The following is a 16,143-nucleotide window of genomic DNA, read 5'->3' as shown; positions in this document are numbered from 1 at the left end:
TTAAAAAGGTGAGATTGGCACTTTAACCTCCGTGCCCCCCTCAAAATATGTTTTAGTCTGATACATTATACTACTGCGAATTATTTATCAAGAAGATACAAGCTTGATATTCCAGAAAAATAATGAGATGTTGAGGTGGCAGCTGGAATGTTCCGGTCCAGTGAGCAGCATCTATGAATCGGGGGAAATGAAGTAAATATGGCGGGCAGCCGGGACACACCATGTGCTGAATGTGAAAGAGCGGAGCATTGTGTTCAGGTGGCACTGACCAAAAAAAAATAAAATACTTCAAATCTTTTCTCTCTCGCTCAGTGAAACCAAATGTTTGCTGCACCGGTTAATAGAACAATCGCTTCTATCCGAATTCAAGTTTTAAAAAGGAATATAGATTTTATTTATTTTTTGCCTAACTGATTAAAACGTCTATCTATTCCACCAAGGACGCCGCCTGCTTGTGGTTATCGGACGGCTCAAAAGACGCGAAGCCTGGAATCCGTCAGGCAAACACGAAAACAATAGTTGTGCTAGGCTGAGTTGAAAGAGCCCACCTGTCGACACGCTGCGCTCGCAGAACAAGTCATCCAGTTGTTGCAGGTCATACAAAGCGAGTGGAGGGAGGAAAACCATTCAGACACTCTGAATACAGTTGGAGTGTGTCGCTCCTCTCACTGTTATTTGAAAGGACAGGGGGAAAAAAAGAGGAAGGATGTGTATTAATTTGCCATTTGACGATCATGCGGTAATCGAGGTGAACCGGCTAGGTGACATTTTGCTTTAGAGCTGATTTTAGGGAAATGATTGTTCTCTCAAGTCATTTTTGAGACCATTCCCTTTTTTTGTGCCGTTTGTATAGGACTTAAATGTGACTGCATTTACATTATATTTATTGTTACTGTGTACAAAACGTTAATATTAGGCCTATGTTGAGACTGAATTAGGCGAATCGTATAAAAAGAAAATAAATTGGTTAGTGTCGGAGCTTCCCCTCTCCCCACCCCAAACTCTCGCCTTTGTTTTGATTTATTTCATCCTCTCGGAGCATCCCGTTGCTTTTCAGGGCCCCTTTTGTTCTTGGTGAAGGGATCTTTTATTTGGGAGAAATCTCCCATCTCAGACCAGCGCTTTGCCTTGATGCAGATCTTCATTAATCTCCAGGGCTGCGGTGGGCTCTGCAGCAGCCTGCATGCCCCGGTTTGATGGGAATTGAATTTGATACCGTATTGTGGCTCGCACCGAGGCGGACAATGGCCTGTGTTCCTTCCTGTGTCTGTGCACAATCGGAGAGACCCAATTAAATAATTTGGTAGAATAAAGGGGAACAAAAGGATACCCGGGCATAAAGTGAGGGGCTCCAACATTTGCATTCTACCTATTTCTGTATCGTGTTAATTAATTCGCTCTGAAACCACAGGGGGAGGCACAATGAGGAACAGTGCAGCTCATTTCAAAGTATGACAGAGGATGCTTTATATTCAGGTGACGTGCTAAACCAACATTGGGAAATTAATTTTTCTGTGGAGCAGCAGACAGCCGAAAAAGTGACTTTTCTTTATTTCAATAAAGCTCCTTTACATGGGTTTTAACTTTATTCTAGACAGAAATTATTTCAGATTAACACTGTTCCTATTTGTCCATGTGTTTTCTTATAAATTACAAAATGATTGTCTGTGGCTCAGATGAATACTCCCACCTCTGTTTGAAAGGTTTCAAGATAACATTCTCTCGGTGAACAATGTGTGAATTGTGTAACGTATAACAGCCTTTGTTGTTGGTAATATATCATATTCAATTAAAGGGGTAAATGAATTATCCACAAGTGGGCCGGTGATAAGCGGTGATGGGACCCATATGGATCTGTCAGTGGACTGCTGGTGGGCTCTCTCCGTCCAGCCGCTGTAATTGAAAGAAATGAGCCATGGAGCTGACACATTAGCAGTCTCCCCAGAGATGGACCACCACACACACACATACACACACACACACACACTTTCCCCTCACACCCCCACTTTTTTATTTTTTTTACACATCATCTGCACAAACTCTGTCACTGAAAGCAAAACCCAGACAATGTGAGGCTGCCTTGCGCGGGCCAGCGCCCTACTGTAAGCGAGACGAGGTGTAAGATTGGGTAGGTCTCCGTCTGGGTTAACGGGATAATGAGAAACTGCCCTGCAGTGAGTTAATCAGCTCATCGCTCTCCCAGCACTGCCATTTATTTGCTGTTTATTCCCCAGCACAGAGCCCCCAGGGGGAGGCCTGTCTGCGAGGCAGCACCTGCAGCTTCCCCCGTGCTTGATTTAGTGCTGTAAATGCTTGCGGGCCAGATTACGCTGGACAGTGATCAAACCTTATTTGCACCCTGATTAGACGAACTGCTCCCTGCACTGACCAGGCTAAAGCAATTCTCCTTTAGCAATTTGATACTGCTGCCCTGCGTGAAAATGATTAACACTGCCTGGATGGATGTGGCAGCCATATTCCTTCCTATAGCCCTGAGTGTCAGCTTTACTGCCATACGCCCATTGTTGAGTTCATAACCATGCATTTGATTTTCATCCCGGGAATTATCATAGAAGTTACATGCTGCTGCTGAAATTGGCAAAGAGGCATTAGTGTCAGTGCATGTTTGATTATGTCAACTTGATCTTATCACGCAGTTTATTGTCCTAAGTTGATATAAATTATCGAAATGAATATCTGTACAAAAAAAATCATTTGAATTAAATCACATAGATCTTATGTATTTATTAAATAATTGTCCAAGCTGATTCCCTTTGTAATTTAAAATTTACAAAAAATAATATGAAATACTTCATCTCACACACACACACACACACACACACACACACACACACACACACACACACACACACACACACACACACACACACACACACACACATACAGAGCACATGTACCATAAAAAATGAAAACATACACACATTTACACACACAGGCATAAAGACGATAACATTTTACATGCACACACAGGCAAACATGTTGTAATGTTTGTAATCGGTCGATTCTCACGGGTCATTCTGCAAGTCGCCCCAGGCAAATCCTCTATGGTCTGTTATCCAGTTAGAAAAATGACTGTTACTTAATCAAATTATATCCTGTAGATGGAAAAATTGTGTTGTAGGAAAGGTATCATTTTAATATGGCAAAGAATCAAACCCCACAAATAGCACACACAAACACAGTTTTGTTTTCATGACTTCAGAAGATATTATATTGACTTACATTGGTTTCCTGGAGACCTATGCTCACCTTAACCATAGATACTACAATACAAGACAATACTACTCTTAGTTATCCTTAACCTAACCTTAATCTAACCTTAACATAACCTTAAAATGTAAGGATTTCCGTTTATGTGAACTTGCTCTTGTCCTCATACTGTGTCTTTCTCAACAGATTTAGGTCCCCACAACATAAATTATATAAATATTATATTATATCATGAATTAAAATGGCCGGAGCTCAGAAAAACTCAAAAACAAATATTGCTCAAAGGGGTTAGTTGCACTATATTTAAAGCCAATTTGAAGAACTTATCTGCTAAAACCCAGGTCCACAGTGTCATAGCACATGGACCTGTTCACATCGACCAGCCCTTCAAGAACCACTTTTAATGCATTTGTCAGAAACTGCTCAATCACACAACATATGAAGAGTGAAGTCCGGAAAACCCCCACAATTCACCACAAAGGCAATGCTACATATGCTTGTGCTCGACAAATTTACGTATAAGTGAAGCATGAGCTAATATGGCCCACCTTCATATCACTGTTTGTCATCTTGTTTCCTCCAGGCTCAAGCAGCTGTTCGGTCCTGCAAAGAGGCCGAACACCTTTTTTTAATACTCCACAAAGTAATATGACTCAGGTATCTTCTTAACGCTGTTGACAATATGCTGTCCACCTCCGATGTACAACATCCGCACACGCATGGCAGACGCGCGCACGTCTTCGTCACACATGTACGCACTCCCCAACAGCAGACAATAACAATAACCTTCAAATGTATTGTGCTGAGGGAAGGTCCCCAGTTGCATTCAGAGTGGAAGGCACTCCAGCTTGGTCATTGTACAACAGATTTTCGTGCTTAGGTGCTGCACAAAGCAAATGCACCTGAGACTGAATAGGTATGTATGTAGTGCACTGGCAAGGTCTCTTCTCTTTCATCTACTTCTGTGCAGAGGGTAGCGAAGTACTAATGAAGCCGTTTTCTGATCTGCTATTTTCTTCTCTGTGATCCTCCCTCCGAATGCCTCTCCATCATTTTTGTAGTATTTACTGTATTACCATAACCCTGATGCAAGGCCCCTTTAGAATTGTGCTCCAGCGACTGGCAAGCATATTAAGGTGAAAAGGAATTATTGTGAGGGAAATGTACAGTATAAAAAGCTCAAAAGAGTAGAGGGCAATGCTCATAATGGAATCTGAAAGCTTTCATTTTACCCTCATTGTCTCTCCCTCCTTCTCTAAACAACCTTCCTTTTTTCAGCTATCAGAGCAAAGTTCTCAAAGAGAAAATGAAGTGCATTCATGCATCCTGAAAGACGCTTTTAAGCTTGAGTACCTCACAAACAAAAAGGGTGAGCTGCGGGTAGCCTGAGTACGATTCGGCTTCTATAACCTTGCCATGCAGAATTTAAGAAGGCTGAGGAAGTGAATGGAGTTGGCGATGAAGCACATCTGAGCCTCAAACCTGGAGACGCGCTGATCGTCTTTAGCCTGCTTGTCTGGGCGGCTGATTTCTCTGGATAGTTAAACTCAAGCATTCGAAGAAAACTGTTGATGATTTTGAGTTGAAGAATGGATATCTTTTCCTTTCCTGAAAGAAATCATTCTTGGAATCATTTCATTGTCTTCTTATTGATTTAGAGCACTAGAATGATATGCATCTCCCCGATGAATGTATGGTTACGATAAGACACAAAGAGCATTTTTCTTTGCTGTCACACCCCCTCCCATTGCTCCCAGCCCCTTTCTCTCTTCATTTTGCTAACCGGTGCTCCAAGCCTCTCCTCCGCTGACCAAGCATCAGTTTCCCTGTACTGATAAATGGGCTTCTTTGAATTGATGGCAGGCTGGAGGAAAAAGAGATACTCCTAGATAATGTGGACACAGTTTTCATTTCTTGTCACCCAATTAAACTGCAATTATCCCAAGTGCAGGAGAGGAGAAAAGTGGAAAGAATGGCCAAAGAATGGGGGAGCGGGGCTCCCTGGGACCCTCTCTACCAGACACATTAGCCCAGATTTGCTCCGTCCTGATAAAAGAGACTCATTTCTTGCACTTGACAGTGCACAGCGAGTGGCAGACCAGCTGCATCCTGGGGTTTAGAGAAGAATGCCTGCACGATGTTTGTGCCATGCCTCAAAAAGGCCGGGAAGAAAAAAGATCAAAATGTATACAGGTTGTGGCCCTATTAAAGCAGCATGGTGTTTGTGTGGCGCTCCATGTGTCTTTAGCTGAGGACATCAAGGTTTTATCCCTTAATAGCCCTTATAGGTTTATTATATTATTATTATGCTAATGCCCTACATTGTCACAGGGAACAAAAGTGCATATTCCGCGAAACCTTTGTGATCATTGACCGGTGTAAGAACCCTGGAGTTGACTACACGGGAACCTTCAAACAAAACCTTTAGCATATCCAAAAGTGCTTAGCCCGGGGGCTTGTGTGCACCTACTGTTCCTTAAAAGAATCAACTGCTGCTCCGAAAAAGAGAGGACGCTTCCTCTGTGAATTGTTTGCCTCCAGATGAATTAGGGGCTGCGGGTGAAACCCTCTCCCCCTGGCACGGAATCTAAGAAGTAAATTAATGTCTTTTGTAATTACTGTTCCTCTCTGTAATTATCACACAGGACAATTTATGGATTAACATATTGATTTCACTTGACCCTTGGCGAGGCTTAAATTGGACAGAGGAGATACTTTTGGCTGGTGCTGCCAAATGCAAACAGCCCCCGGGGCCCCTGCTGGAGCTCGGCTCTTTAGGCGTGTCACAGCATCTTTAGCAAATGTCCCACGGGAGGGTGATCTGACTCTCGCAGGGTCCTGGCCTTTGGGGTTATAGCTATCTCTCTAGTGTGCAGCGCTGCGTAGGCATTGATTTGAGCCAAACTGCACAAGTGAAAAACCGAGCCGAGCGTTCGTTAAGAGTAATTCATTAATCTTCACGCGGGCGATTAGTGCTTTGAAGTGTTTAATTTTGAAAAGCCGTGTTCCCTTGCTTTACGATCCCTCCCCTCTCAGGCTGTTTAGATAAACACTGCAAGTAAACAGATTAGCTGAAAAAATTGTTCGGCAAACATCTCCACACACAGGCTGTCTGCTTTGGAATGCTGATAAGTGTAACCCTTCTGCAATGGCATCTAATGATGCTTAGCGCAGGTATCAACGCGGCGGGTGTGTAAAGCATTGCTGACTATGGAGGGTGGGGGTGTGGGGGGGGGGGGGATACTCTGTCAAAATATGATCAATATTTCCTATAAGTGCCTTTCGCCGCTCTGCATGAGTAATGGCCTGATTAAGTGAGCGACACGAGAGAGGCCAGTGTGAGCGCGGCCTCTCCACCGCGGTGTCCATCAAATAATGAGATCACCTGAGACAGCCACCGTAAGACCCCCCACCTCCACCACCTCCACCTCCACCTCAGCCAACAGGACGTGCTGACAGGACACTTGCCCTCCCATTGATCATATTGTCATTCAAACCGGCGCTTGTAGGAGGACACGCACATCCACGGCCGAGCGCGGCACGGCCCAGAATGCAGTGCGACCATCACCAGGCCTTCTCCGTGTTGCGCGTCGGCAAAATGAACTCATCCAGTGGTTTGAACGGCCGCATGTCTTGTCCCCCGAGGTGTGTAAGACAACACTGCCGCGAACTGCAGCGACGAGCCATCTGCAGGAACTCAGTCATTTCACTCTTTTCAGGAGTGTAGGGACTTTTTTCTTTTTTTTTTTGTCCTCTCTCAATTACATGGTTATTATCCTGGTCAGTTAATCTCCTCACATAAGATTGATTTCTCTTTTCAGGCTGCGTTGGAGTGCCTCTGTCAGAAGGAGCCCAGGCCATGGGAACCATAGAGCTCCAATGCATCCTCACAATTTCCCCATTTGATGGAGGTCACAGTCACTATAAGGCTGTTTCTTTGACATACTGATGAGAAGAGGCACAAAGGCCCTCTCATTGTTACAAGTGATGGAGAAGAGCAGGGGCCGCACGCACAATGCATGACAGGAAAAGATGCAGGATGGCGATTGTGACACACAAATGCAAACGCACACTCTGTATTGTCAGACAATTATACGCTCGGAAAAGAAGAAACCAAATGGCAGGAGAGGTGCGATCATTCTTTCAAGGACTTTTGTCCTGTCAGCAAGTCAGAGAACGTCAACATTTTATTTATTTCCCTTCATTTCAAAGGTTTTTCAGGAAAATTAATTCATATCGCTTCCGTAGATCTCATTTCACTTGTTGCAATTGGACATTCTCCTCAACACACATCATTTCACAACATTTAAAGTCACGTTCTCTGAAAGAAAGAAGTCATTTTATTTATGCTTTCACCTTGGCTGTTACATCTGACAATGGGCGACGATTTTTTCCAGAGGAGGAAAAAAAAAAAATCACAAAGGTCACCTTTAATAGCAGAGCGGTGTTGAGTTAGATTTTTATCATATTTAACTTTCACTTGTCATTTTTTGCAGACGTGTGTCTACAAAGAACTGAATCTGAATAAATCTTGACCTTTCATCTCAACTTTTCAGCGCATTCACCGGCTTTCATTCAGCTCAGATGAACACAAATCCATAGATCCACTGCTTCATTTCCTATTCATAACGCCGCGGAAACTTGCGAGAAGGGTTAAAGGTGGTTAATAAGCTGCAAGCACTATACTGTCAACTTTTATGCAAGTGTCTTTCCTGTTGTGCAGTGGTAAAGATGAACAAGTCACCCTCTGGATTTTTACCCCCCCCCCTTCTTTCTCTCAAGGACGATGGCACACTATGAAAAGCCCAAATAGCATGTTACTGCCCTGCCACGGGTTCAAGGAGATTGGATCACTTTTTGTTTGTGGAGCGGCCTCAATTCAGCCTGCACATAAAGAGCGAGAGACTGGGAGAGGACTGAGAGAGAGCAGTCTTTGTGGGGGTTGAAGGGAAGGGGTGGATAAAAAAATTGCCTTGGTGCATCGGTTTTCTCTGATCCCAACTGCAACTATAAATGTATCTGAGATGAGCTATCTGTTGCAGGCTGTGCCACAAGCAGGCCTTTTCTTCCCTCTGTCCCTGTGATGAGTTAGCAGGACCTGGAGTGATAAAGCTGATAGAAGGGCCGCTATCAGGTGGCAGTCCGGGTAATTACAACTCTCTATTTGGGGGCTTTGCAGCGATGCTGTGGCGATAAGGGGAATATAATGAGGAAGAAAGGCTGGCGATAATGTATCTGCTAAATGGTTCAAAATAGTCTATCATGGGAAAAGTCATCTCAGCGCCTGGAGGTAAACAAGTATCTGTGGATTTGAACCACAGGACTCGTGCACCGGAGAAGATGCGGCAGGTTTAAGCTAAACACACACGCCCCGCGGGGGGTAGCGGCAGTCAGAGTTAAAAAATCTGACTTCTGCACGGGGTAGGGTAGGTCGTTTTTTTCCCTCTTCTTTTCTTTAATGATCCAGGGAGTCGTGTGATTGCAGCTGCTATTTTGTTTGCCCCTCGGGGTCTGGAGATATTCTGCAGTGTGAGATTACACATAATACTTTGACAAGCGGCGGTTTAAAGATGAAGGTCTTATCAACCTCACGGACTCCACATCCTTCTGTGTCGCCATTCTCCCTCCATAATGTGCTTTCAAAGTTTGTTGTATCTGTCAGTTCAGGTCCTCCAAGATCGAACTGACAATCACTCCTCTTTACCATCATTCAAGCATACACGCACGTACACACACACACAAACACACACACACTCACTCACTCACTCACTCACTCTCACACTCCTCAGGGCCATTTGCCTGTTCCAGTCCCCAGTCTTTAATACACACTCCAGTGTGTTCTATCTTGTATGGCTGTTTTATTGTGAATCACAGATTCCCTCAGTAGGGATCATGACCACTATCAATAGTATTTTGACTAATGTGATTAAGTTAATACTGCGCTCTATGAGGGGATTATTTCTCAATTCCTCTTGATATGCGTGATATTTAGGTTGTGGTTGTGTAAATATTTTGGTTCTTCACCAAAATAATTCCCAGGGAGACAAAGACGTGACAGTCTGCCCTAAGGAGCAATAAAGACTGTATAATTAGAGCGATTAAAGAACTGCACAACTCATTTGGCGCTTATTGAATATATTTTCAGAACACAACATTCAAAATAGGTCACATCTCTAAACCACAAAAACAAATATTAACTTTATTCACATTAATTATGTATTTATTCAGACATTCTGTGTGAGTCATTTGAAGTGGCGCTGAAGTCGGGCATTGTCTCCTCACCAATCCGATCATTACATTGCCTTGCGCTTAAGCATATTTTCTACATATTGTGGGCGCTGTAAAGAAACCTCATTAGACAAAATGACTTCTAATCTAAATGCAATCATCTTTAAATAGTAATCAATTGGATCCCTTGCAACGCTAAACTGTTTGTCATTAGCACTTTATCAAAGGCTCACTTAAGATAAGATCCTGCAGCTAATGGTGTGTGATAGTGACACATTGACTTTCAATGTACCCTCCACATCATGCAGTGAACACTTGTGTCCTTCAGCCTATGTTACATGTTTGCTCTGCTGGAAGATTCATTCACATCTATTTTATTTTTATTTTTATTTACTAAAATCTCTTTATTAAATGAATTTCTTTGTCCTCATCATCCGCGGCTAGAGTTTATTTATATAACTAGGCAATGTGATGAAAGAGAGTTAACAGAAAATGTACAGTGATTCTGAATGAAAGTACATTATGTTTATTCCCCCTTACATCTCCGGCGTTATATCAGTCATGCTTTTAAATAGGGCTTCGGATAAATTAATGAAATATTTCGTCCCACATTTGTGCTGCTTATCTGCGGAATAAATCCTTAATCAGGAAATCATCTTGAAAAAGTGGAGCAATTGGCACGAGCATTAGTGGAAATTACCAGATGGAAACCGAGGAGACTTTCATCTGTGGAGGTGCATCTGCCTTACTGGGCCCCGGCCTCCATGCGTGAGAGCAGCCGAGCTGAAAGAGGGGAAGGAAAAAAACGACTAAGAAGGGAGGAAGATCCCGGCAGAGCTGTGATCAGACAAGCTGAAAAGGAAACCACATCAGGTACACAATCAGGACCCCTTCCTCTCCCTTTCTTCAGACCTCCTCGGTAATGAGCAAACTTTCATGTGGCAGTAAATACTCTCCACTCTGTGGGGCTTGAAGTGGCAAACCGCCGATATTGTTGTTTACCCATGCTCACCATGGAGAAGCCATCTGATAGCAGGAGGTCAACTTGTGTTCCCTTGAAATCAATTTACTCTCAAACTTGACTCCCCTCCCACCACTTCCAACGGGAGAATAACGCCGAACACCTCATAAAGAAAGAGGAGGTGAAGTAGACATCCTGCAATATTCTTTATAGACGAGGCCTCTTTATACAAACTGGGATTATCCAGGGATCCTCATCAACCCCCTCCATAATTTGTTTCTGCTTTATCCCAGAGTTATGTGAAGTGTTGGGGAGCGAATAAACTGTTTGGTGCTGCTATCATGAAGATTCCTGCACCTCCAGGGGCTCCTATTTCAGAGTGATGGCTTTAGCACTTTGGAGTGAACTGTGTGCGATCTCTGCCGGGGTATAGGAAAATGTCCCCGTGGGCTTGTTGTTGCTGCTGTCTGCCTTCTATTTGCATGATATTTTTCTATTCAGTCTTATCAACCGTGTGCTGTGAGGTGGGAGTGCTGGCTCCGTCTCAGAGGCTGGACTCAGGTTTTATCGGCAGGTAATTCTCCCACTCTCACTAACTCATCTTGAATTATTTAAGTGTTATTTTCAGCACCCAGGCATCTGTAAAAAAAAAAGAAAAAGAAAGAGGGGGAGCAACATAGACAGGAGGTGTTACTGTTGTTATTATTATTACATTAATATTATTTATGTCTAATCTCAGCTCAATTACTAAATTGGATAAATTAATGTTTTCTCGCCCTGCACATTTATTTTTGCAATAGATACAACGAATCTTGACATTTTTTTATGAGTATGAAATGCACTGGATGGATTCACCTCCTGCAGCTTCAACTGCAGGCCCATCATCATGTAATAGCCTCAAAAACATGTTAATAAAAAACACACCGAGGAAGAAGGTGAGACAGTGAAAAGATGTGATTTAAAAATTGTACACAATAAAAATTATAGAATATGGAAACTGATATTAATCAACAAATACCCCAAATAGGCCAGTTCAAATTCTGGCACATGCGCAAAATTACGCACCTTGTGACGGTCAACTCCAGATATTAACTTTTTCACCGTAACTTATTCACATAATTCACGGCACATATATATATTTTTTCTCCCCCCAGGTTTGTGTCATGAGAGGCAGATGCTCCTGCGGAGTGAGAGCACGGAGCGCGTCATTGCAGGAATGTTATCGAGGGGAATGACAAGCCGACAAAGAGACGCGCACGGTGTTGAGAGATGCTGCGGCTGCAGAGTTTATACAGGCTGCAGCAGCACGTCTGTCTCTCTGCGGCGCGGATCATCCTCACCTTGTCAGGTACTTGAGACAAAAGAATGGTGCCTCATTCAGACAGCTTTATTTTTAAGTTCCTACAGAGAGAGAGAGAGAAAAAAATCCACATTAAACGGGACATTTACGCGCAGCAGGAATTAAGGGCGCTCTTGGAAATTACGCACAATTTTTGTGGAATTGGTCCTCACTCAACTTACATACCCATGTTATCGGGACTATTATTTATCCAACGTTTATTACTATTCATAATAATAATAATAATTCCATGTTGTGTAAACTCTCCCTAAATAGGCTGAACTGTTAAATAAAAAAGAACAACAGTGCATGAATTGAATTTGACATCCATTTATATCGACCTACAGCCTAATTCCTCATTTATGATATTGTTCCATGCAGCCTCCTCTCTTATTTCTTTCTTTCTTTTTTCCCCCATACACATGCACTGTATATAATTATGTACAACGGGGAAGGTGCGAGAACAAACCACTTAAACCTACAATTTACTCAACAAGTCCTGCAGATAGCTGTAATTGCTTAGTTGAATATTCGACAACCTAATTCCAGTTGTCGATTCGCTGCCCTTGGGAAGGTCCTTTGAAGTGAAAGTGAAAAGGGGGGATTTCAGGAAAGTAATTAATTTCCACCGCGCGCGATTAGAAACACTTCAGACCTCCTCAGCATTTTAGTATTTACGCCAAAATGCCACAATATCTAGAAAATTAAAGAAGACGTTCCTTTACTTTTTCTTGTCTCTCTCTTTCACACACACTAACACACACACACACACACACACACACTCCACTTCTTCCCAATGGCAGTGCCACCCATGGGGAAGGGAAGGGACAGAAGTGACAGCAGCCGATTCAAGCCTGTGAGATTGTCAATTAAACAAAACGAACAGAGAGGAAGTGGTGATTAGGCGTGTAATGACAAGTGGTTTGTAAGAATAAGAGGAGGGGTGGGGGGGGCAACTTCTTTTCAAAAGTTAGATGACTCAGATGTCATCAATGCACCTGACTGTAACGCAGCCACCTTCGCAATATGTGTGTGTTAAATAGGCTCATTCCCTCCTTCATCCATGTAAAGATTCCATTTTGACACGTTCCTCATTAGAATAAACAATAAGCCACAACATTATTAATGAGCTCAGGCGGCAGGCGAGATCACCACTCTGAGTTCAAACGCCCTTAATAAAGATATATAATAATAATAATAATGAAGAGGTGCCTTTTCTTTTGGAACTCGGGGTGGGATTTGAGGGAGAGGGAGAGAGAGAGAAAAAAAAATCGCTCAACACTGGGATGCGCGTCCTGCTGCTGTTGCGCATGCGCCACCGGCACTTTCACTACCTGCCACACAAATCCTCGTATTTCACATGGGGCGAGCGGGAGTTGTCATCCACTTGCGTAAACGCTGCTGCTGTTGACAGTCTCAGGCGACAGGACCGTGTGTTTCCACCCTCCCTCCACCCAGCTTTGCTCAAGGCGCACAGGCTTTCGCTGATGGATGCCACCATGGAGCAGAAAACATAAGCTGAGCGCACGCGAGGACGCAGCCACTTGTACTTTTCAGAAGATTGTACAACGGAGGGATGAAGAACTGAACTCTTTAAGTGAGTAGGCGAAACGCGAGCTGTGGTTGTTGTGGATTGTGGAGTGCATTTGAATGAGCGTTCACAACTTGTGTTGTGGGATTTGTTGTGCGTAAAGTTATTTAGTCTTTAGGTTTAATTTTATTTTAAACTGTTTTTATCCTTTTTTTTTTTTTTCTAGAATCGCTTTTGTGCCAACATGTCTAAACCAATGGATCACGTCAAACGCCCGATGAACGCCTTCATGGTCTGGTCCAGAGCCCAGCGCAGGAAGATGGCCCAGGAGAACCCCAAAATGCACAACTCCGAGATCAGCAAGAGACTGGGAGCGGAGTGGAAACTTCTCACCGAGTCCGAGAAGCGGCCGTTCATCGACGAAGCCAAGCGGCTGCGAGCGATGCACATGAAGGAGCATCCAGACTACAAATACAGACCGAGACGGAAGCCCAAGACTCTGATGAAGAAAGATAAGTTTTCCTTCCCCATGCCCTACAACCTCGGGGAGCACGACGCGCTCAAAGTGAGCGGGCTTTCCATGGGATCGCTTTCCGACTCCGTGATGGGGCACGCGGACAAGGCGGCGGCGGCTGCTGCAGCCGCGGCTGCGAGGGTCTTCTTCAACCCGTCCATGTCCGCGAACCCCTACTCCTTTTTCGACCTGGGATCCAAGATGTCAGAGCTTTCCCACCCCTCTTTTCCGTACGGTTCCCCGCTGGGCTACCCGCCGGGAAGCGCCGCGGCGTTCGCCGGGAGTGTAGGTGGCGGGACGCACGCCCACACTCACTCACACCCGTCCCCTGGAAACCCGGGCTACATGATCCCCTGTAACTGTTCGGCCTGGCCCTCAGCGGGACTCCAGCCGCCCTTAGCGTACATTCTGCTCCCCGGGATGGGGAAACCTCAACTTGAACCGTACTCCGCGTACGCTGCGGCGTTATGATAGGCCCAGTTTGGACTTCTATAAGAAATTCATTCAAAACAAAAAAGTTATCCATGCAAGAGTTTTATTATGCATGCACAAACTTGTACATGTGATGAAGTGCTCGTCGTCTCAGATATCACATGTGTATGTACATTGATTAACGCCTTTATCTAAGGTAATGCTTATTTAGAGAGCTCTCTAATCTATTATTACGCAGCCGTCCCCTGTGTGCGCGCAGAGGAAGGACTGAAGGATGGCACACACAACACGGCACACGTTGGAGAGGAAGGGGTAGCAGAACAATTTGTGAAAACTCATTTTGAAAGGTGGTCGTTTTCTACCTTTTTTTTTTTTTTTTTTTTTTTTGCAAGTTGCACCTGCTTGAGCCCGGTGGATCCGAGGGCTGCAGCCTGTAGCCTCCAATGACAATGTCAATCACGGGACCACCGCGTTTCCTCTCAGATGTCATGTTGTAGGGGTCAAATTCATGGATCAAGGAGGATTGTCACAACACCACCACGCCATCCTCTCTCTTGAGTGACTGTAAATGTGTACAGATAAAAATGACTCTAGTTTATTTGCCGTTATAGGCTTAGTGTTTGAGACATAGGGCCAGGAAACCTAGAAATCCGGTGTATATTTTGAGTTTTTAAACCGTTTTATAGATGTCTGTAATATTTATTGTTTAGTGGAATCTATGGTGAACCCAGACCTTTTCTTTTTCCTTTTTTTTTTCTAAAGAGGACAAAACCAGTTCTGTAATATTTGCACATGAGACGGATGTAATTTATTTTGAAGGTGGTATTCAATTTCCAGTGCATTGCAAACTTTCGGGTTTAAAGAAAAGTACAAACATTTAAAAAATGCCAATGGGAGTTTAGCCTTCTCAATTATTTTTTTCTTGAATCCCTCACTCTACAACTCCTGGTATCGTGTGCAGGAGGAGGAGATGAAGAAGAAGAAGACGAAGAAGAAAAACATTTTTATCTAACTCTTATGGAATTTGTATGTTTTTTGTGTTTTCTTTAACCTCCGTTCTGTACTTCAAACCTATTGCTACTGTTCACTTGTTGAGCAAAAAAAGGACTACACAATAAAGCGTCTTCGGATTGATAAAAAAACAAAAAACGGAAGGGGATCGCAGGCTGTAGTTCTTGGTGAGATGAACAAGATTGTTATCTTTTCTCTTTTTCTGCTCCTCGGTCCAGGTGAAGTGTAAGGTATCCTCCAAAGGCCGCTTTTGTCCACGCTGTGAATGGCATCACTTGTGGTGGTGGGTGGGTGGGTGTGGGGAGGAGGAAATCTAAATCAGCCCATTGTAATCAAGAGCCAACAAAAAAGAAAACCCCTTATTTATCACAATTTTAATCGTGAATGGGGGAAGATAAAACTCTTGAGCTTTCGTTTCCCAGGAAAAAAAAGGAGAGGAAGAAAGAGGGAGCACGAGAGAGAGAGAGAGAGGGGGGGGTGGGGGGTGGAGAGAGGGATGCTTCTGCAGCAGAACACACTCGTCTTCGGGGCTTTAAAAAACAACCTGTGCGCTCCCAAGTCGGCACAAGTAAAAAAAAAAAAAAAAGCGCATTTACCAGGCCTATAATTAAAAATGCTCACCTGTCCTGAGGGGGTGCACGCCCTCACGTGCACGACAGGTGCATGGTGTGTGTGTGTGTGTGTGTTGCTGCGTGCACGTTGACTTTCCCATTAAATCTCTCGCGTAATGCGGGTTATTTAAGCAAACGCATCCCCCCCCCCCCTCTCCTCCCTCCTCCCTCCCTCCTAGATTACACTGAGAGATTAATTCATAAGGATCAGAGCGATTATGCAAAACTAATTTGGACAGTCCAGGGATAATTATCTCCGTCACGGTTAATTACACCCTTTCACCG

At 43.9% G+C, this 16,143-nt stretch overlaps 1 protein-coding gene across 1 annotated transcript; it reads left to right on the top strand.

Moving 5' to 3' along the window:
• Positions 1 to 13,115: 13,115 nt before the first annotated feature.
• sox21b (SRY-box transcription factor 21b) lies at positions 13,116 to 15,390 on the top strand. Its single transcript, XM_053440652.1, has 2 exons — positions 13,116 to 13,356; positions 13,517 to 15,390. Exon 2 carries the CDS (start codon positions 13,535 to 13,537, stop codon positions 14,273 to 14,275), a length of 741 nt encoding a protein of 246 aa, XP_053296627.1. The 5' UTR covers positions 13,116 to 13,356; positions 13,517 to 13,534; the 3' UTR covers positions 14,276 to 15,390.
• The last annotated feature ends 753 nt before the right edge of the window (positions 15,391 to 16,143 follow it).

The sequence above is a fragment of the Pleuronectes platessa genome, chromosome 14 (assembly GCF_947347685.1).
Source record: "Pleuronectes platessa chromosome 14, fPlePla1.1, whole genome shotgun sequence".
Taxonomy (NCBI): Eukaryota; Metazoa; Chordata; class Actinopteri; order Pleuronectiformes; family Pleuronectidae; genus Pleuronectes; species Pleuronectes platessa.
Note: the sequence above shows the minus strand (reverse complement) of the source record. Positions and strands in the feature narration are given on the sequence as shown.

Bases quoted from the DNA above. Each gene is read 5' to 3' on its own strand.
- sox21b (XM_053440652.1), top strand. From the start codon at position 13,535: ATGTCTAAACCAATGGATCACGTCAAACGCCCGATGAACGCCTTCATG.